At 36.7% G+C, this 23,575-nt stretch overlaps 1 protein-coding gene across 2 annotated transcripts in view; it reads right to left on the bottom strand.

The window, feature by feature from the left end:
• Nucleotides 1-10,590: 10,590 nt before the first annotated feature.
• Nucleotides 10,591-23,575, bottom strand: part of rabep1 (rabaptin, RAB GTPase binding effector protein 1) — a 33,817-nt gene continuing 20,832 nt past the window's right edge. The window contains exons 12-19 of one of the 2 annotated variants that reach the window (XM_044370054.1): nucleotides 19,663-19,761; nucleotides 18,692-18,832; nucleotides 15,421-15,610; nucleotides 14,791-14,802; nucleotides 13,302-13,357; nucleotides 12,790-12,888; nucleotides 12,171-12,287; nucleotides 10,591-11,315 (exon numbers count right to left, since the gene is read on the bottom strand). In XM_044370054.1, coding sequence (XP_044225989.1) covers nucleotides 11,214-11,315; nucleotides 12,171-12,287; nucleotides 12,790-12,888; nucleotides 13,302-13,357; nucleotides 14,791-14,802; nucleotides 15,421-15,610; nucleotides 18,692-18,832; nucleotides 19,663-19,761 — 816 coding nt within the window. In that variant the 3' untranslated portion in view covers nucleotides 10,591-11,213. The remainder of the gene's footprint in view (nucleotides 11,316-12,170; nucleotides 12,288-12,789; nucleotides 12,889-13,301; nucleotides 13,358-14,790; nucleotides 14,803-15,420; nucleotides 15,611-18,691; nucleotides 18,833-19,662; nucleotides 19,762-23,575) is intronic. The other variant, XM_044370056.1, reaches the window with a different exon arrangement.

Consider the following 23,575-nt stretch of genomic DNA (forward strand, 5'->3'; position numbering starts at 1 on the left):
CTGAGGCAGTGGATTGGCTACCAGGGAATGACAACATGCCAGACAACCGCACAGTCACCATTTGATTTACACATAGGCTAATCAACTCCTAACTGGATCACATTGGACTGCAGGTACATGTAATTTAGGATAGAGTGTGAACTCACAGGGCTTTTGACAGGCAGCGATATCGTGTCCCTCTGGTAATGAAGGAGAAGGAGAGAAGAGTATTAATCTCGTTGGCCCCTGGTAGCTCTGTGATGCTAACTGTGCACAATGATGGAGGCTCGGGAGCCAAACTTTTGTGCTTTGCCAATTTGATCAACAGCTGACTGACTCTGGAGTTGCCAGTTAATCCAAAGTAACCCCAGTGCAAGTGTCATTTCATCAACCCAAATTAACAGTTCAGTCAGCCAACCCACGTGGAATAGATTATTATTTAAATGTAGAGTATGTACAGCATTAGTGGTTGGCATCTAGGCTCTGACCTCATTGCAACAGGAAGTGGGGAGCAACATTACTAACATCCTCCCTTATGGGAAGATAGACTTCAAAGTCTACAGGTGGATGCTTGGGTGGAGGTGAAACTTTTGAAACTTTATAGGAACGCAGCAGTAAACATGTGAGCGGTCTGGCAGCAGGCATGCAGCAAAGCACTGACAACTTAAATACGCTGCCATGATTATAAGGGAGATAGATAGATAGATAGATAGATAGATAGATAGATAGATAGATAGATAGATAGATAATCTTATGTAATCTTATGTATAAGAATACACAGGCTGTAGAAATGGCCCAGTGACTTTCAACACCCCAGAGATAAGCAGACTGTTTCCGGTATAAACACCGACTTTGTCTGGACCAGTAGTCCTCATGGGGACAAAATCCTGGTCCTAATGAGGCAAAATGTCATTTCTGAGGTCTTGGTTAAGGTTGGGGGATTGGTGTAAATTGAGGTTAGGCTAAGGTTAGGGATAGGGTTTGGGGTTAGGATGTTCATAACGAACGGAAGTCAATACATCTTAACAAGGACAGCTGCACAAACTTGTATGTGTGTGTGTGATGAGTCCCTGTACGATACGACATAATGGCTGACATTGAAAATGTCTCCATGAGAGGAGCAAGCATGGATATTAGACTGAGAATCTAACCGTTGGCTTAATTAATCACAGACAGGTGTGTCAGTTTCTGCACAGAGAAGTCCTATTGAAATAATTTTTTGCCATTCACATTTCTCTGAGTGGCTTTACGAGGCTTTACTGAAGACGCTGCTGCATTTTATATGTATGTATTCCTTAAAATAAAGTTGCTCCAGCATACACCAATACTATTCACCTTATATATGCTAATATATAATTCGGAAAACACAATAAATTCTCATCGTTATGCGGACGATACCCAACTATATTTACCCAATTATATCTATCAAAGCCAGATGAATCCATTCAATTAACTTAACTCCCAGCATGCCTTAAGGACATAAAAATCTGGATGACCGGCAATTTTTTACTACTAAACTCAGACAAAACTGAAGCTATCGTGCTTGGCCATAAACACCTTAGAAACACATTAACTGATGATATAGCTACTCTGGATGGCATTACTCGGCCTCCAGCACCACGGTAAGGAATCTGGGAGTTATCTTTGATCATGTGTCCTTTAACTCCCATATAAAACAAATTTCAAGGTACATCCTGTCTCAAAGGCCAGGCTTGCTTTGCTTTAAGCTGCTATATGTCTAGACTGCCAGGGGACTTCCCATGATGCACTGAGCTCCTCTCTCCTCCTCCCCCTCCTCTCCATCTGTACGCATTCATGTACCATTAATGCATGTAACTAATAAGGCTTCTTCCCTGGAGTTTTTGTGCTTTCCCGTCTCACAGGAAAATCCAGAGTCCGAGTTGTGGGCCATGGCTGCGGGCATGGTGATGTGGTCCTGTTTTATTATCATTTTTATTGTTATTATTGTTATTATTATGCTTCTCCGTGTCATCTCTGATCATTTCATGAAAGAGGATAAGTTTGTCTACATTTTGACATTAAAACTGTTTATGAAAGTTGAAAGAAGAGGAAAAGAAAGATGAAAGAAAAAGCTGAAGGAAAATGACAGCTGAAGTTACAGTGAGTGACATCACTGACACAGTACACACTAATGCAAAACTTTGAAGAAGACCAAAAAAAAAAGCTGAAAACTTAATGCTGAATCAAAAGTTGAAAAGACAACAAAAAGCTGATTTAAAGTTGAAAAGCTGAAAGTCTCTACTGGCTTACAAAGATTAAACGATGACTGTAGCCCAAACTATAATGAAGTAAGAAGCTGACAAAAAGATGAATGTTTGAAGAAGTTTGAAAATTCTTCTCATAGGAATCTATTTAGGAAAAAAAAGCTGAGAAAAGTTGTTTCTATGCCAAACGATGCAGAAAGAGATAGATGCCATAAAAAGGGGGCAAAAATCCAAACAGACTGTAATTAAAACTATGTTAGAATTCACACAATATAATGTAATTTCTGGTAGGTTTATTTGACTTAATTTCAGTGCATGTACTGTTCTATTAGTACAGCACAACATCGATGGCCGAAGAGCAAAACCTCCTATCTGAAAAATGCACTTTTTTGAGAAAACTAAAATGTAGCGACTACTGGCAACAACGTAAAAGTCGCTGAGAGGCTGAGATAAGGCCTTGTTTGCCGTTTGTCCGACACGCTACCAAAAAGATTAGCTGAGATCAAAACTGTAGGTTTAATAACTTTTATTAATGAAAGTGATCAACTTATTATAACTTGCACAAAATATAGGCTACTCAAAATAATCACAGTGATCAGGTGTAAAACAGCGTTCAGGTGTAAAACAGCGGTCAACAAAAAATACGATGACCCACTCACCCTCTGTCTCTTACCAGCTGGCATGCAGGATACCACCGCCCATATCCATGTGACCTGATTATCAATCCCCGTGATCGTGCAATAATAAACAAACCAAAATAACCCAAAATATAAAACAAAAGAATTACTACTTTGCAATTCATTCAAACTTGAAATTAATCCATTCATGGCTCCTACATAAAAAAACTTGTTTTCTTGCAGAATGCTATTTGTTAAAGATACCCAACACATAATACACTGTTTTTGGACTATATTATTATATTATGTGTTAACAATATCGACTAGATATTAATGCCTTGCAAAGTGCAGATAGGAGCTTTTGCACTTGGTGCAAGTTGGAAGAGGTTCTACAAAACGATGCTCTAAATTAAGTTAATAATTAAAATTAAATTAAAAATAAAATTAAGTTTGTTTTCAGGTAAAAAGATGTAGTAAAATGTAATAATTACTACATTGTAGTATACTAGGGTCAGAATTCCTTAAATTCAGTGTATTTGCTTCCTCATCCACTGGAGATGAATGTTCAGTGATGTAGCCTCTCTACACACTCAGGGACTCTGCGTTGTGTTTTTGTTTTGTTGTGTGACTTTTCTGTCTCAACGAAGGGCGGGATTATCTTGCAGACAGACTGAATATGAGCAGCCTTCCTTGTTCTCATCATCCAAAGTGAAATCCGCCAATCAGAAAATTCTGCAGATAGGAGGTTTTGCGTTTTGGCCATCGACATGGTCAAAACGCCGCCTCATGTAGGGGCAGGATGAGATATAACAAGGTTATATTCATTGGGATTTACATGAACCTTGTGTTTATTATATCCTCTATCCACAACAGATTTCTGAAACATTATGTTAAAGTTTTGATGTAAACTATTAAAGTCAAAACTTCAGATTTCATGAGGTGGCAAAATTTTTTTATGGAGGGCCGGCACCATAACTGCTTTTCCACTACGGAAACATAACAACCTGTAACTCTCAAGTCTTGTGAAGGACAAAAAGAAAGGACAATAACAATAACAGAGAGAAAATAACATAAATGAATTAAATAATACATTAAAATAAAATTAAGTAAATGCAAATGAACTGCTAAATGTTTTCAAAATTGTAGTTATAATAACTAAGCGAGACATTTTAGCAAGTTTTGAAAAATATGTAAAACCATGAAGGAAAATAGAAGCAAACTGGTAATATTTTCAAAAAACACCATTTGTGAATTCATTTTCTTCCCCATTACACTTACATTTTCAATAAAATCAATCTTAGAGTCTTTAGAGTCTTTGCATTTAAAATATGTTATAACATCTTTAATATAAAGTTTTAAATTATGTATATGTTGGAAATAAATAACTAAAATCTGACCAAAATTTAGCTGTAAAGTTACACTTGAAAAAGTGGTGCGTGATTCATTTTCTTTTCTACAAAAATATTGACATCAGTAAACATGACTCAAAAACATTTTTGGGGTTTACTTTATGTTATTTAGGATTTTAAAATGTATTTCTAATGCTTTTTTGAGTATGCAGAATTTATATGGTAATGCTCATGTTTTATTGCAGTCAGTATTCTCAAATTATTCACTTCAATTATTATTCTCTCGTTGTTCTTTGTTTTTAAATGTTTAAAAGAGGTGAAATGGTTACTGCCATGTTGTTTTTGTTGCAGTTGAGCTGCGACGACACGCACTCGAATCACAATCACAGAAAACGTCCCTGTGAGCATCCTCCCTCCCCCCAGGAGTATTTAGTACCACCTCCGCAGGGGTGCCAACGTTTAGCTCCAGGAACTCGTCTCCAAACCAGGCAGAGGACAGTAGAAACACAAACGGAGATTCAGCGACGGGTCGGTAAATTCCTGCAGTGGAAAAAGCAGCTGTATTAAATTTTTACAAATCCTCCTTTGATGATGTGGTGTTACAACGTGAGGGGAAGACAACCACGTTTTCATGAAAACTCAAGACACAAATTCAGTGGGCAGAACTTTATAGTAAATATTGTTTGAATGTCATTGTATTCATCATTCAGTGTGCTGCTCATGCCTCTCTAAAATTACATTTCCAGTCAACATTTCACCTTTTTTTTTTTTTTTTTGGACAGTTTGAATTTGTAACAAGTGCTTTCACAGGAACACACATTAGGATTGGACCAATATGGGTTTTTGAAGGTACATACTGGTATTTCTCATGTGCTAACATTGAAGTTTGACCATTTTTGTGGCATAAAACCCCCAACATCATGAGTATTCAAGGCCTAAAAATGTTATTCTTGTCGGGGTAAAACAGCATTTACACCTCTGCTGAAACGCACAATTATTTTAGGTGGTACACTGAAGGTCTGACTTCTCCCTCAGCTGATTTATTCTTAAAAAGGTATAAACACCGTCAGACTGAAAGCAGCTTTGCTCAATGTCACTGTCAGCAAACGGGAATATGGGTTGAAATCTAGTACAGATCAAATATAAAACATGTATGCATCAATAACGTATAAAAGCTGCCTCTGAAAGCTCAAACTGTGCACTCGTGAGTCAGTGGTAACAGACATGTTAATTACCAGTAAGATGCAAAAACAAATCTCAAAAGAATCAATCCATATTATCAGTTGTTGTTGGTTCTTTTCACAATTTATTGTCAATGCTTTTTGATGCTAGGACTGACAGGTTACAGCTTAACATGTTGTATAATCTGAGGTTGTGAAAGTTCAGTTTACATTTGTGTAAAAACTGTAGTGATTCAGTAATTCTGGGTTATGAAAATTCAAAAAAGCACATTTCCAACAAGTCAAATACTTGAAAAAAACAAAATCAATACCGCTGATATTTCGATTGCACAAAAAAATCTGGGTTGTGAGTGTACTTCATTTGTGGAGAATTTGTTTTTATACTAAAGACCAAGTAGAGGTTAGTACACAGTGTGAGCTTTTAGATCTGTATGTCTCTTAGATCTCATTTTGGGGATTTAATGTTAATTTTGCAAATAATTCAGCAATGTTAGACTTTTGTAGATAAATTATACAATAAAAAAATCAACTCTCGGGGATGACAACAACAAATAAGTGAATGTCTGGGACGCCATGAGTAAAGGATTTGTTACTGTAATAGACTGGCATTAAAGGATAGGTTCACAATTATATCAAGTTTTTCTTATAATAGTCAGGTGCCCAATTGAAACAGGTTTTGCTCGCTATAATCATTCCTCCCGTCCAAACTGGCCACAACATAAGTGATGGGGGATAAAATAAAGTCCTCATTTTGAGCAAAAATGCATTTAAAGGTTTATCTGAAGATAACATGAGGGTTCAGCCGTCTGAGTCAGTCAAATAAAGTGGATCTCTTCCACAGTTACAGTCTTTTTTGGTGAAAAAAAAATCTCTGTCTCGATGGACAGTGTTTTCCTGCTCAGCTGCAGCAGAAGGATCATAACAAAAAGACTGAAATTGGCACTGAAAAGACTGCAATGTTGAAAGATATCTGCTTGATTTGACTCATATGGATGACTGGAGCTTCATATTAGTATCAAATAAACTTTTAAATACATTTTTGCACAGAATTTTGGCTGATTTACTCCTTCAGATGCACTTATAGGATGGTTGAATAACTTTGGACCCCCCCGCCCACCTTTCTGACAGCGGATTAGCGGCTGTGCTCGGCCCTTTCTGTAACTTTACAACACCGACGAGCCAACATGCACACCCACTTCCCGCAGTGATTGGGTTTGAACTTCTCCCACTAGCTCTCCTCTTTCTATTCAAGACACAACTATTTATGTCACTTTTCATGTGAGACTGCGACCGCTTTCCAGGAGAGACTGTCCCGAATTTAAACATGTTTCCCTTCTCTACTCCGCTTTTGAGTGAAGCCGTTCAGAAAAACTATATAAAACACATTTAATTTCCAATGTGGTAAGACAACACATCCTAATAACCAGTTGGTCAGTATGAACAGGAAGAATGATTACAATAAGAACATGTTTGGGCCCACATCTGGGCAAAATTTAGAACCTGTCCTTTAAATTACATGAGATATCACACATGAAATTAAAACACACCAAGCCAATGCAATAAGGCCTTTTAAAGAACATTATGTCCTGAATTCAACAGTAAAAGGACTCACACCGTAAAATTTCTACTTTAAGTTCACCAGTTGTCAGTCTGTAGCCCAACACATTAACACAACCGATCAGCCCACAATCACACAAGCCAAAGACATACAGTTTTCTGTCAGTGCAACTCAGGCTGGCTTGCCCACACATCCACACTATCTCATAACACATTGCATGAATCTATCATAAATATCAATTCAAGATATCTACAGTATAGACATATGCAACAGAGGGAAATGTAATACATGCAACTCAAAACAAAACAGTGATCAACATGTCTCTAAAACATACAATGCTGCTGTATGGATGCGTATGTATATATATATATATATATTGTGTACTTTTCAAATCACAATGCAAAGAGAAGCCCTCCATCTGTGGAATTTTTTTTTTTTTTTTTTTTTTTTTACAAGAGAAGAAGCTTCATTTGAGTTCATATGATCCATGAAACCACATTTGCAGCCTTGTGTAACCAAACATTTCAACTGCTGAGTGCAGAACAATGAGTCACACCTTTACTAGAAGACCTTGACTGTATTATTGAGAAATACATCTTGTTAAAGGGGACGTGTTGTGAACATTTCCAGGCCTATATTTATAATCTAGGGCTCTACTGGAATATCTTTGCATGAATTGCAGTTCAAAAAACTCCTTATTTATCTTATACTGGCCCTTTATGCAGCCCCTCAGTTCAGCCTCTGTCTGAAACAGGCCGTTTTAGCTCCTGTCTCTTTAAGGCCCCACCTCCCAATAAGCCCACTCTGTTCTGATTGGTCAAATCCTTCGACAGACTTTCTCCTCCTACAGTAGTCGTAGGATATCACTTCTTTTTCTCGTTCTTTACTCAAAATGTCAACTTCTTAAATACATCTATACATGTTCAAGTCAAAATCAGATCCGAAATACGTGGGCGGACAACGTGAACAACCCATTAAACAACCTTAGCAACAAAGATTACAGAACAAACAGCCATTTATGGGCATTCGCGAACAATCTGATGTCAATTTAGAGGTAAAATTACACATAAAGCTCGGGATTTTGACTTTCAGGGAGCATTTTTACATATGTTCACCTCAAGTTTTGGAGCTTTGACCATGTTTAACACAGACATCTGAAATTACAACAGTATATAAATGACAGGAAGTTACAAAAAAGCATAATAAGTCCCCTTTAAGTTTTAACATGTGATGGCAGAAAACATCCCAACTATTCAGTGGGGTTCTCGCCATCATGTATTTTCACTGCCTGCACACTAGATGAAAATATATATATTATTTTTTCAGTCTTACAGATGACAAGTTCCAATTTGTCTATTAAGACTCAAAATTAGAGATGCATTTTATCCATTGACATTGAAAGGTAATCGATTAATCATTTTCAAGCAGTTTGCAGCTTCTCAGGATTTTCTGATAATAAATTGGATATCTATTGTTTTGGTCTGTTGATTGAATGCAACATAAAATTTGAATATATCAGCTTGGCCTGTGGGAAATAATAATGGACATTTTTCACAATTATCTTTTTATAAACCTTTAATTGGTAGACTAACTGATAATGAAACTAATCCTTAGTTGCAGCCTTACTCAAACTTTTTCTGTGCTCACTTTGACTAAATCATAGAGCAGTAGGATGCAGTGGCAGCATTACACATTTATACATACAGTATATCAACCGAATATGTACTACCTTCTTGAGTTGTGTGATAACTTGTGGTTATTTAAATTGGTCAAATATGTAATAAAACCTGACACTGGTGAGTGGCTGGAGAGCCACATACTTAGACTGATTACAACCTCTCACAGCCAATTAAGATTCTTGCATTTATTTATTCCATTAAGAAAAAACAGTTTGGGGGGAATGGGCAGCTTTGTTGTGGTTCAGACTCTACTCTTAAAACTGCCTGGATTATTATGTTTTATTAAAAGGATGCAGCAAAATAATTGTTTTTTAGTATAGGAAAAGGCCTCAGTATGCTTCAAAAGAAGGTCTTGTCAGATTGGCTAACAGTATCTGAAACCACCTTTCTGACGGCGGAATCCGCAATTATTTGTAACTTTCACAAACAGATAATTCGACAATCACACCCAATTTACACACCGATTGGCAAGAAGTGTGAACAGTGTGAAAGAAGACGAGTGAACTTCTCTCTCAAGCTCTTTTTTTCCAGTCTTTGCACAACTACCTCCATCGCTTTTCACGTACAACCAAGTGCGACACCATGAAGCCTTTGAGGAGAGACCTCTGAGAGTTTGTGCCGTTATCTACGTTTGTACAAATCGTCGCATCAACATTACAAAGAGTGCAGCGACTGAAAAAGACCAAGTTCATCTGGGACATACCGAGTCCTTTAAACTATATGATAACTCTCCTGCTTGATTTGGGCAGCCACAGTCAGTTAGCATGTCAATTATCCAAAAATTGGATTTTATGGCTACCAGTAATTAGCCAACATTTAGTCAAGTTGCAAAGTCTTCCAGTTTAACCGTTTTGTTTTTCCTTTTTTTGCCCTTTTTTTCACAACATATCAGACACAAATCATTCATGCTAACCAAATTACATCCTTTAAAGGGGAACGCCAGCAATTTTACACATCAAAGTCAGTCGCTACTGGCATAACACACCTGAATCTCTGACTGAACTCTGTCGAGAAGCATTGTGGGTAATGTAGGCGCCAGATTTTAACAAGGAAGAAGAAAGTATGGAATAAAAAAAAGACGATATCTCTGGTTCTGCTGCATTGATTTTGATCCTTTTTTTTTTTATTACTGTTCATTGTAAGTCCAAAAATGTTATAGGAGTGCAATGCTAAATCGGTGGAGTACTCCAACTGCCACCACAGTGTTAAACAATGCGAGTCTGTACAGGGCTAATCTTAATTAAATTCATCAACAGTCTCACAGTTAAGAGAATTTCTTGTAGTGATGAATGAACCGTTTTATTACTAGAAGACACACTGTAGATATGAAGTCCTTTAGCTTGTAATAACCGCTGAATTTTGCAGTCAGACAGGGAAAAAATTTGTAAAGAAGTCACTCTGCTCCTCACAGGGTAGCCCGTCAGTTAGAGAGGCTCGTTTTTCCAACTGAGTGAGTCAGGTTCAAACCTCCCACCAGCCTAAAGTGTACTTAAGCAACCAGCTACCGCCTCTGCATGTGACTGTAACCTCTGATCTCCCTGTGAACGCTCAAAGAAAAACATCTGTGTCCAGTGTTACGAAAGTGTGCTCTTACGTTATAATTTAAAAACTGCCCACTGTAATTTAAGAGCTTTAGAATTATGTTAAGAAAGTCAATTCAAAAAAGCCATCAATAAAAGGAATAAAGTGTTGAATGACAAGACTTAAGTATTAAAATCCTTTATATTCCATTTACACTTTGTCCTTTCCTTTGCCTGACATGAACCGGGTCAACTAGTGTTTCGAAGGAATCCTTGACAGTCAGTCAAGTGTGAAATAGACAAATGAAACCCACAACTTTGAGCATGACTAATGTTTCTTCAATGTATTTCAGCAGCTTAAACAGAAAAGGCTTCTGTCAGACATTAAGAGCGAAGACAAAGCAAAAAACAGTGGAGGAGTTTTAAGAAATGGAGGGTATTGCTTGCATTGTGTTACTGTATGTTCCTTTTTTTTTTTTTTAAATCCCAGTAAGTTATGTGCAAGTATCTTCCATGAATTTCCTTCATCGTGTCTTTGTCATAGATGGAACAGGGTGAAATGACCAGGACAAAGTGGAAAATATCACAGAAAAATAGTCAGAGGGTGAGGGGAAAAAAAACAAAAAAACACATGGAAAGAGGAAGTGAGTGGAACGAGGAAGCGATTATCAACTACTTTGGGAACAGAAGGAGAAAAGTTATGCATCCAATTTTTCTCTATTTACCTGTTTCAGATGAAAAGTGCTTTAGAAGATGACTAACCTTTTTGGTTGAGCTAATACAGACAGTCATATCTACAGTAGAAACAAGACATAAACAGACCCACAGGAAGGTGGACTTGCGTTCCCTCCGTCCATAGACAGACATTTAGTTATTTACATTTTTTTTTTTTTTTTTTAGTAGTGTTCTTCTTCATTATTCTATCCATGGTGTGTTCCAAGACTCTTAATGTACACAAAAAAGGCCATGTCTGTCCTTGTCCCTCCAAACTCTTCCACAGTGGTTAAGGGGAGGAGGGGCTTGGGAGGGTCAGATCAATAACGTTATCGGGCCAGTGATAGAGAAAGAGGGGAATGAAACTGAAGGCAGTTTTCATTCAGTGGCATCATGTCTCTGGTAGCTGGTTGATGTCAGTCAAGTTGGTGTCATTGAGGATTACTTTGATTCGATCCAAGGAGTCCGCCTGTCGTATTCGCTCCAGCTGTACCTGGAGACACGGAAAAACATTGATTGATTAATTTCAATGATCTTGTTAGGAGAATTTCACTGTCAATACCAATATACAGACAGCTTGTCTACACAGGAGGCGTAATTTTTACCCCTCAAGTCTATTTTCTTGTGTTTTACATACATTACTATAGTGATTGTTTTTTTGGGCTCTCTATACTCAATAATATAAAGAAAGGTTCATTACACCTTTAAACCACCTTTAAACCACTCAAACTGTTTTATTATGCAATAAGGTTTTATTCAATATTAGCTTTAAAAAGTATATTTTTTACTAGTATTGATTAGGGCTGGGTATCATCTGAAAAATTACAATACCAGTACCCTTAAAGTCATGCTGATATTAATAGAGTACTTCATTCAATACCTTTTTTTTTCTACTTAATTCAACAACCATCATGTGAATGGAAGCATTCAGTTGTGTAAAACACCACCGCTCTTCTCCATCCAGATTTTTACATAAATACATTCTGAAAGTGTTCAAATTATTGAAATATTTATTAAATAACTGTGTACAATGAAGTATTATCACCACAGATTGTATGGGGCGTGGCTGCTGCCGTAGTGAGCCAATCACGCGTTGCATTACATTGAAAAAAACGTACAAATAGTCATTTTTTTTCTAGATCTGTGTACAAAAAGGAGGAAGTTTCGATACTACTACCTTAAATGTATTGAGTGCCGATATCCAGCCCAGGTACTGATTGAATTAAAGTCCCAAAGAAATTTACAGTAAGCTATAACCAGAATTACTCTCTACTGATGCACGTTCACCACTTTGTCTTCTTTAAATTTTATACATAATTCTGTCCATGAACCCTCAGTTCGTCCTTACCTGAAGAGTCTGAGAAAGTTTGACGAAGTCCTTCTGAACCTGCTCACTGACATCCAGCTCCGTTTGCAGCCGCTGGGCTTTGTCTTTCTCCTCAAAGGCCTGACTCTCTAGTGCACTCTGCAGCAGATACACACACATATACACACTCAATTAGACAAGCCTAACGGAGCCAGTACACCGCAATGAAACAAAAATCAACATTACAGCGTAAATACACATAAATATTTCACTGAAGCACAGTTGATGAATAATTTAAAATGATGTAGACTCTGAAGGGTTCAGTGTCTTCACAGTTCTCTCTTGCATAGAAAGAACCTCATTCTCAACTTCATCTAACCTGCTACTACTTTTGTTTTAAATGAGAAAATATCATATACTGTACTTCTTACCAATATTTTACAATATCAAATGAAACATTCATATAATTGTTGTTGCAATTATAAACAGAAGATTTTGTTGAAATACGTTGGTGGATTACATGTTTTATTCTGACAAGAAAAGAATGATGTCTTAAGAGTTAAAAATATGAAAGCTAGGATTTATATGAGATCCTCTTGGCTCTGTTATTATCGGTTAAACAAAGTAGTATCTTGAATAGAGTTTGGGGCGGCAGGTCTACCTTTGCCGTGGTGAGCTCTTTAAGCTGCTGCTCCAGTCTGATCCTCAGGGCTTGGATGCTCTCCAGTGTCTCAGTCTTCTCTGTTAGACTGCTCTGCAACTATATAATCAAGGTAATACATATAAATACACAAATGTACTGCAAATATTTAGTTCTACCAAGAGTTTACGACTAATGTTTACTATAGTGTTGTTACAATTCGGGATGTCACCAGTAAAAAAAAAAAAACACAAAAACTTTAATTATTTGACCAAGAAGAGGAAAGTTAAAGTCAGTTGTTTTCACATTCATCTGCTGAAGGAGGAAAGTTTCTCGGTGCTCACCGTACCTACGAGCATGATTTGTGACATCACAACTAGTCCGGAGCCAATCCTGGTCCAGTATATGACTTACACAAACGTTATGTGCATATACATATGTATACTATAATTTTAAACACATTTAGAAGGGCTGTAAATGAGTCCTTTTCACTCACTGAGGTGTAATACAACATGATATCACAGAGGAAGTACCTGCTCCTTCTCAGCTTTTACTCGCTCTAGCTCCGTCTTCAAACTGGAGAAAGATGCTGTGGGAAGAAGACATCATTAGAGGATCATCTGAATCTCAAAGTCCAAATATTCTCTCTGTAATTATTACGTTGGACCCTTAAAGGTAGGTTGGAAATTCATGAATAATGCAAAAAAGCTGCACCTTTAGTGAAGGAAAAGCTGCTGTGTGTGCGACAAACCCTATAAGCTACTGGACCCACTGAGCTTTCACACTAGAGTTGAACTAAAAGAAAAAATTACACTAGAAAACATAAAAAGATTTATTTTACTATATTGACTTTTTTCGGGAACTTGGCTCACTGGTCACTTTAAAAGAGAACTGGTGCCAATTATTATCTCTGTATACAGCAGATCTGTCAGGTGTGAATGCTTATTTTAAGCACCCAAATTATGAAGACAAACCTTTTAGTGATCCAAACAGTATGTTTTCCATTGTTGAATTTTTCCATTTTTCCATTGAAAAAGAAATCATAAAACAATAAACAGTTCCAAACAGATCAATTTCACTTCCAAAAAGTGACTATTTTGTGTATTTATTTTTTAAGGTATGAACTAGACCTGAAAAAATTAGTGAATTAATCGATTGTCAACTGACACCAGGGACAATGATGGAAATAAGTGCAGGACTTTATTGATCTATCCCTGACAAAGTCTAATACGCTGTATTTTATAATATGTTGTCAATAAACCTACAGACAGAAAACTAATTGGTATATTCATATATGTTACAGTTGTTTATTCAGGTAAAAATGGCGAATATTCTCTGCTCCCATCTTCTCAAATGTGAAGATGATCTGCTTTTCCACGTTTTATATAATCTAACGTTAAATATCTTTGGGTTTGTTGGTTGGACAAAACAAGACATTCACCTTGTACTCTCAGAACTTGTAATGGGCTTTTTCACAATCATTTTTGTCATTTAATATGCTTAACGTTTAATCGAATGAATAAAATTGAAAAAACAATGGACAAATTAATCAACAATTACAATAGTTGCAGCCATAGTTTAAACGTCATGTTAATGTTAAACCAGACAAAACAATTAACCAAAAACAGACTCAATTTTGACACCAAATCTTCACATGCTGGAAAGGTGACCAGTAAGCTTAAGCTCCCGATAAGTGAGTGCAGTCCTTTCAGCAAACATTAACGCATTCATAATGTTTAGGTTGTGAGTGCAAACATACCATTTTACTAAGTGACCCATCAGTGTTACAAACAAACATCTTTGATATGAATTTACACTACGATGTGCTCTAACCAATCTGTGGGGCAGCACAACATAAGAGTACAGTGAATTATCTATTAATGCACATTAGCTAGTACAGTTCAAAAAGTGTGAGGGAAAGCACTACGTCTCAAGCTCACTACAGTTATTAGTCTAACAACTTTGTCGTTAACACACACATACAGGCAGTTAAAGTGCGCTTGTTCAAAGTGTTCATCATACCTTCCAAGATGTCTGAATGATAGTGATCAATGAAGAAGAAACACAAGAAGAAACAGAGAAGAATGTAAAAAATGTCCAGAAAATTAAAAATTATGGGTAACACTTTATTTTACAGGTATTTTACATAATTTTATACTAATTTCCTGGAAATTTTCATAGTAATTTGCAGGTATTTCATGGTTTTTAGCACATTTTACAGAAAGGGTGTGCGATTTGGTACAAATCATAAGAAAAATGGGAGAATTCATGTGTAGCTGTTAATTTGCAAACAATTTTAATAGATTAAGACTCTTAATCATTCTTTAACAGTCAGATAATACTTTGTTTTTTCAAGAAATGTTCTCATTAAAGAGTTTTTGTGAAATAATCTAATACGCCAACACTAATACAAACTAAGTGTTTGCTTTTCTTTAAATAATTGTTCTAATTTATTGAGAATTTAACTATGACTCAAAATATTATGAGTTAGAACATGTTTTCTTATAATTTGTACCAAAAAAATTTCCAGGAAATTGGTATACAATTAAAGGACCTGTAAAATAAAGAATTACCAAATATGTATCCTGGAAACGTCCCCGTTGGCCTTTTACTAAAAATGATTGGTTTGATATCTTGGTTAGTAAGTCTCACCTATCTCCTCCTTACAGCCCTCGATCTCCAGCTGCAGGGTATCCTCCAGGTTCTCCTTCAGACACTGCTCCGCCTGGATATGCTCCTTCAGAAACAGAATCTCAGCCTTCAGCTTCTCCTCCACGTGATCAGCAGACGTCCGTACCGCCACCATGTCCTCACGAAGCTGCAGCACCAGGCGTTGTAGTTCCTGAAGAAGAATCAAACTACGTTACAGGCATCTAAGTGGGGAATCATCATCATCATCATCATCATCAACTACTTGGTCGAATACCACACAATGTAACAGAAAATATAATATAAAAGTTTGCAGATGAGACTTTCTTCCTTTAAAGGTCAAGTTAAAATGTAGCTGGAAAAATGTGACACTGTATGCTGATGACAACTGCCTCTATATTCATGTGGTGAAACAGTCTAAACTACAATAAAAATCTATTACACTATATGCAAAGTATACAAAGTTACACAGTAGAATAAGTCTGCATTCACTGTGATGAAAATTGAAGTGTTTTGACAAAAACAAAATAACAGAAATCTGAATGAAATGTTGACAAAGTATAGTAGAGTCTTTCTCACAATAAAAAACACACTTTTCAACATGTTGTTCATCAGGAACAAATTTGGCATCATTATAACGTGTTTATTAAGTAAAGCATCAAATTAAAATGAGTTGCACCACGCAAATTTTTACTTACATAGATTAGTTGTCACTAACTAGTTAATACGGTTGGAATATGGGTGACATATCTGACCTGACAAACGAACACAATGCTGTTTAGTTTGTTTAATGATGTAAAAAGGAAAGATTTCAAATTACATTTCACAATTTAAAAAAAAAACATCAAATTATACCAGTTACATTATGCCACTAATGTATGACTTAATGACTGAATAAGGTCGGTGAAACTGCATAATCAGATAACCACTCACTCTAAATGGCATGAATGTTGTTAATTCTGACACTATTTCTTCATGTATGCATATATAAATAAAACAAAGCAATCCCTACATATGCATAGGATTGGAAGTTAAGTTTAATATATCATTTGGTATCTTCTTAAACTATTTATATTTGTGACTGACATTACTGTAGAGCTGTAGCAATTAGACAATTAATTGATCAACATAACATTAATTAGCAGCTGTTTTGATCATCATAATTGTTGTACTTAACAATTTTAAGTAAAAAATCAAAACAATCTCTTGTTTAAGGTTCTCAAATGTTGACAAGTTGCCGCTTTTCTTTGTTGTCACATTGTAGAAAATTGGATTTTTTTTTTTTGTTTAAATTACTGGTTGGACAAAATGACATTTGTTGACATCACTTTGTGCTCTAGCGAATTGCAACAGGCATTTCTCTAAACTGTTTTCTCATGTTATATAGGTCAAACAACTAATCAATTAATGGAGAAAATAATCGGCAGATTAATTGATTATGAAAATTATCATTAGTTGCAGCCCTGCATTACAGCAAGTGATGCTGCAGTGATAACCCTAACCTTTTTGATTGGACGGATGTTTCCTTGTATTAATGTTACAACCAGATTTAGTAAATCACTAGATGGAAACTAACTAGGAAGGACTTTACACAAAAGCGTAGTAATGGATTTACAAATATCTGGTGTAACGTGACATAGACCTTACTCAAATTCTAGTAGGCAACCAAGTGCATGACATCGTGCTATAGCTGCAGTATCTTGTGATGATAAATGCTTAGAGGCACAACAAAGACTCAAATGTGAACAATGAGGAGTTACACTGCACCGGTTCTCCCTCATATTAATGTGTTTTGGTGACCTTATCCTACAGTACGTGATTGAGGCTGCACACACCGCAGTGGGAGGTGATCTGGCTAATACAGATCAGATTTAAATGTTATGTGTGCAGCTTGTTTAACCACCAACAAGTTTAAAATGTCACAGGATTGTCAGTGCTACTCTGCCTCCACTAAAACACAGGCCCACTCCTTTTTATACAGCAAAATTCAGAAAGAGGCAGTGAGAAACAGTGTGGGAGGAGATGTGTGTGTTTAAAGAGGGAACAGAGAGGAGAGTACAGAGTCATAAAAAAGATTCTCACCTTGTAAGATAGCTTCAAACGAGTAATGGTGCCATTAATCACTGAAAATGAGCTGGTGGAGCCACTAAGGCATTACCACAGAAGCAATTGAGTCTCTGACCGCTGCACAGCTGAGATTATTTTCCTATAATTTGGTGTCAGTTTCCTTTTCTATATGTGGCATGAATAACACCACTGCTCATACTGTGACAGTGTCTAAATGGAGTGTAGCACGTTGTTCAGTGGCGCATCCTCACATAAACCAATATTACTCTTCAATGATTGCAAAATTAGACCATTCATGTTTGTCGAAACATCTATCTAGATGTATATGATTTGCAGAAGATATGTGAGGTGAAACCCAGTGCAAATGCAGAGAAAATTCAGATTATGAGAACTCATATATATGGCACATGAATGCATGGCACACAGCGGTTCTGCAGAATCAGTGACTTAAATCACTTCTTAAAACCCATTTTATAGATACTTTTATGTGATGTCATCTCCTATTCATTTTACCTATCATTATTTTACTTATATTAATATGTTTTCTTAATGTTTTTTTTACTGTCTTTTTATCTTTCATTGTCTTTTTGTCTTCTCTCTACTCTGTTTTTGCATCTTTTGTCTTCTTGTCTTGTCGCTATCTTAATTTTGTCTTGCTTTTGTTTTGTTTTGGCAGCACATTTGTTAGACCACAAGGATTCACACAGTGCGTTTTGGTGAGTAACACTCAATGTAAACATAACTTTTGTTTACAAGAAAACTCCACAAGGCACCTTTAAGTTTTTGCAAAAACTCTTTCCCTTTCTGACTCGAGCTTCCTAGCTACTGTAGCTGGCAGTAGTGACGGTTTACTTAAGGTCTGATAGTGTCAACTGAAACTCCACAAATAGAATTCAATAACTTCCTGCAGCACAATCCACTGTTGCACCACTTTTCACTTGTAGCTTATAAATGTGTGAAGTCTCCCAACAGCCCACAACCACAACCAAAAAGAGTGCTACTGTCTACAGCAGGAAAGAATATTCAGACCTTTGTACATTAAATTTAAGACTTTTTAATACCTTCTATGGCTTTATTTTGAAGGAACGTAATTCAAAGCTTTTTAAGACTTTTCAAAAAGTGCAGATACCTTGTTTGAGGTTCGATACCCAGCTGTATCACTAACGTTAATGTTAAGTTTGAAAGATGCGAGTTAGATTTCACATACTTGCACAGTATTGGGCATCTGGAAATCTTCTTGTTGCTGCAGTTCTACGTGCAGTCTGTGTTTTCCCTGCAGGCTCTCGTTGTCTCTCTGTAGTCGGCTTAGTTCATCCGCCACCTGCTCCCTCGACTGCACCAGCACCACCTGAAACAAAAACAAACAAAATAAAGTCACTCCATCTCATCTTATCATGCGTCAGTTTGTTTCCCTTTTTTCTTCTTTTTACTCCTGTAATACGGAACGAGCACCACGTCTCCACACGGTGAAGACTGACTCACCGGCCAACGTCTGCTTTTGGAGCCACATTCCATCTAATTCTCCCTGCAGAACTATCACTTCGCTAGGTGTGTCATTACGACTGAATTTATTCGAGTATTAAGACTCATCCATCTTTAGATCAAAGCCACATGCAGCAAAAGGCATATCTCATTCCTCTGGCTGACAAGTTTGTCTGCAAGGACTTTAGAAGCACATTAATACATGTGCTATGGTCCAACTTGCAGCTGCACATCCATTATTGAAGAATGTTTCTGTCTCACATCTTTCTTCTTGTTTTTCCTTCACAGTTTGGACAATCATCTGTCAGAAAAAGTGAGTGCACGTACTTTACTTGCCAGTGCACACGGTGATTTCTACGGTGATTCATTTGACAGCTGTAGCGGCGGATGAGTAGCTTTTGGATGTATTTAACTTTATTTTTACAAGCGAAAAATCTTCATCTTGTCGACAAATTATTTGCGGTAGTGAGGAGCATTGACGTCACTGCCGTAGAGGCCAAAAAAGTAAATCTAAACAGGCATTATCCATAATTCAGTTTGGCTGCATAGTAGAGCAGATAACAGAGCTAGAGCCTGCTGTCAAACCAATGAATGAATATGCTTATTTAAAAGGCTCAAGTCTTGCCATCACTAGCAGGCACCATAACATCAAACACAACTGGCAATAAAACAGCACTTATGGAATATGTTGCTCACCATCTGCTCCTGTGTGTTCCTCTTGGCTTCACTGAAGGCCTGTTGTAGTGTGCTGAGCAGCGTTTCTGACTCCTGGACTCTCTGAATGAGGGCTGACACCTACAACACAGAGAAGAGCATCGCTAAGACGAGAGAAGAGAGTATACTGAACATAAATTATGAATATTGTATAATATAATACAGTTAAATGTAAGGCTTATGCTTGTGGTCATCTTAAAAATATACACCGCCATGTTCACATGGCTAAAAGATCATAAACTCACAATGACTCATACAGCTGCATGTATCTTTATTGCTGACTAAAGTGTGTGAAGAGGCATTACAGCAAAGTTACAACCTAACTGTGAAGCTGGAGCAGCAGTTTATTACCACAAAGAATAAAATAAAAGCCAGTAATCTAGTTTAAGAACTACAGCGCTCTATAGCACCGATCTGTAGTTGAAAGGATTGCTGACCCCACATTGTTTCAAACAGCTTCAAACAAGGCGCTCAGTAGGAAAGAGGCCAAACTGTTCCTGCACCACAGTGGTGACAACTGCCTAAATTGAACTAAACTGAGGTTTGTGAACTGACAGAAGTTCTCACACTACTGTGGTCTGTGGTCAATGTGACAAGACCTGTGATGCAGAAAATATTATTGTTTGTGCGGTGACACCACAGAACCAATGCGCCGCTCTCAGCTGCTTGAAAAGTCGGCCATATCGTTATCAGACGATAGAGAGTTTAAAGAAATTACACATTTCCTGTACTTCCTGCCAGTGGGACTGCTGCACATACACTGTCACAATATGTGGGCTTTAGACACAAATCTAGAAAAAAACCTTTCTAGAAAGGCACTGGGTTGTATTTTCATGATTCATGGTGCAGATTGAAAAACGCAGCAGGCTTTTAGATAGTTGCTTAGCATCCAGGGTACACATGACAATAGGGTGGGATAAGGAAGAATCCATTTTCACGCATTATCAGTTGGCGTGTAAGCAGTTTGTTAGGAATTATTATCACATTTTTAGGAAAGAAAGAAAATGAGGAAGAGGAGGAAGACTTCTCTTGTATGTTCAAGATCATTTTATATGTGTAGAAGTACATCTTAATTCCTTACGAGACTCGGAAAGCACTGCCGTCTCTATTGTATTGTCCCCTCATACGTCTTTCACTGTTGTTGGCATATACCGACCCTCTAATTCTAATAACATTTTTTATGACAAACTGAAATCCTTGCTAAAGATAATGACAAGACGGAGTAAATTAATTGTATTGGGTGTTTTAATATAAACTGGAAAAAGCTCAAAAGTATCTCAAATCATTAAAATCACACTCAAATAATTCAAGGCCCACCAAGAGTTACTCAATCATCATAAACGCAGATGGATCTTATTTTTAGTAACAAACCTGAAAGAATCGCAAAATCTTTTGATTTGGTTGATCATCCCATTTAAAAGCAGCGTTTTCCTCACTACAACATACTGACAGTTTGGTAATAAAGTGGAGTCGGGAAAAGCTTTTTCCTGAGAAGAAACGACAGTAATAAACTCTGAACAGGACAAGCAGAGTTGTAAATGTAAATGTACAACAGCACAAATCTGCTCATGCTTACAATACTTTGATTTTTGACTTCTTAAGTGTAACTGAAAGTCTAGCAGTCACTTTGTTTGCCATACATGATTTTCTTTTTTTTGAGTCACAATGATCTACACAATAACCACAGTTGCAGTTAGGAACGTCACTGTAGTTCAATAAATTATATAAAAGCAAAATTTAAAAGACTGGTCTTGTGTTTTGTCTTCATTCATTGATTGATTGATTGAGGTTGTATTCAATTTAATATATCTGTGTTACGTGCTGAAAGGATTGATTGAATAATTGATTATTTAATCGTCAGAAAGTAAATCTGCAACTGTTTTGATAATCACAAAGAAAAATGCCACACATACTCTGTTTTAAGGTTCTCAAACTTATGAATTTCCTGCTTTTCTTTGTTTTTTGTGATAATAAACTGAATATCTTTTGGTTTTGGACTGTTGGTCTGAAAAAACAAGTAATTTGATGATGACATCTTAACAAATGTTAATTTTTCAGTTCTCTGACATTTTACAGAGCAAACTATAAATTGTTCAATCAAGAAAATAAAAAGAGGATTGATCAATGCTACAAATAATGGATTTACAGCTCTAGTGTGTTTACAATAACATTATGTTACTAGGGCTGCAACTATTATTTTCATTATCAATTATTTGTTTGATCTATAAAACATCTTTAGATGTCTTGTTTTGTCCAATTAACAGTCCAAAACCTGCACATATTCAATTTACTATCATGTAAGACCATGAAAAGCATCAAATTCACACATTTAAGAACCTGGAGCCATCAAATCCTTTGCATATTTACTTAAAAAATTACTTGAATTCATTATCAAAATAGTTGCCATTTAATTTTCTTTCAATCAGCTTATCGTTATCACACCTGTAAATGTCACTACTGCCAAACTGGGAACAAATAGTCTCTGTGAGGCATCGCACTGCTGCACTAAGTAACAGTTTCACTTAATAATCGTCTGTTAATCATCGACAAATAACTCTATATTAAAGTGTTGTTTCTGGTTACAGTAGTGTGAAATTGAAGCAACATGATTATATGAACAGTCATGATTCCGCTCCACCACATCCTGCTCATCTTCGCACCCACAGGCCCGTTGAATAAAAGATGTGATGCCTCAGGCACTAGTTTTGTTAAACCCGCTCGAAGAGAAGATGACTCATGCGGCTGTTGCCCTGGTAACCTGCTGTTGTTGGATGAGGAGAAAGGACTGATGACTAGTGTATAGAGGAGACAGAGTAATGAATTGTGATTTTTTTATGTAAGTGTTCGGACTGTGTGTCCAATGAATCTTGAGGAGATCAGTGTCACTCCTGATGAATATTTCTGCACAAACCGGCATCTGGAGTACTAAGATATAACCCACTTTTTTTTTTTTTTTTTTTTTTTTACTACAGTCTGGTGCAATTTGCTCAAGATTTAATCCATGTAACCATGTAAACCATGTAATAACACTTTCACAATGCTACAAATCACTAAATTAAAGACACCTGCAGAGTGGACACACACATTGCTTTAAGATATATAAAGAGGTAATCAGCTGACGTTTTTCAAGCAAAAATGGAAAACATTCTCTGGTTTTAGCTTCTCAAATGTGAAAAATTGCTGCTTCTATTTGTCATAAATGATAGTAAACTGATTATGTTTCAGACTGTTGGTTGGACAAAAGACGTTATTTGCATATGGCACTTTGAGCTCTGGGAAATCACACTTTTTTTGACATTTTATACACAATTAATAAAGAAAATAACCAGCAGACTTATCGATAAAGAAAATAACTTTTGAAGAATGTGCAAGAAAGTGAACAGACAAGCAAAGTATGTGCATCCATTCCTCTCTAAGGAAGACACAGAAAAACTTATTCATGCTTTTATTTCTAGCAGGCTGGATTATTGTGATGTTCTGCTCTCAAGCTTCCCCAAGAAATCTTTAAATAAACACTCAAAATCCAGCAGCACGTCTCCTCATCAAAACTAAACCCAGGGAACATATCGCCCCCGTTTTAAAAGCCCTTCATTGACCCTTCGTTTTTGAATCTCTTAATGGATCGGCACCAGATTATATTTCTGACATGCTGCTTAGATACGCTCCTCTGAGACCCCTTGAGATCCTAAAACTCTGGTCTCCTGAACGTCCCCCAGACCAGAACTAAGATCTATGGTGATCTTGCATTTTGTTTGCTCCCAGAGGAGGTCAGGGCATCACACACAGCGGATAACTAAAAGTTTTTTTTTTTAGGCTTGCTTTTATGTAGTTCAGTGGTTTTCGTAACTACTTTTTATACTTCACGACTTTAGTTTGTTTTTTATTTGAACTTATG

Source organism: Thunnus albacares, chromosome 13 (genome assembly GCF_914725855.1).
Source record: "Thunnus albacares chromosome 13, fThuAlb1.1, whole genome shotgun sequence".
Classification (NCBI taxonomy): Eukaryota; Metazoa; Chordata; class Actinopteri; order Scombriformes; family Scombridae; genus Thunnus; species Thunnus albacares.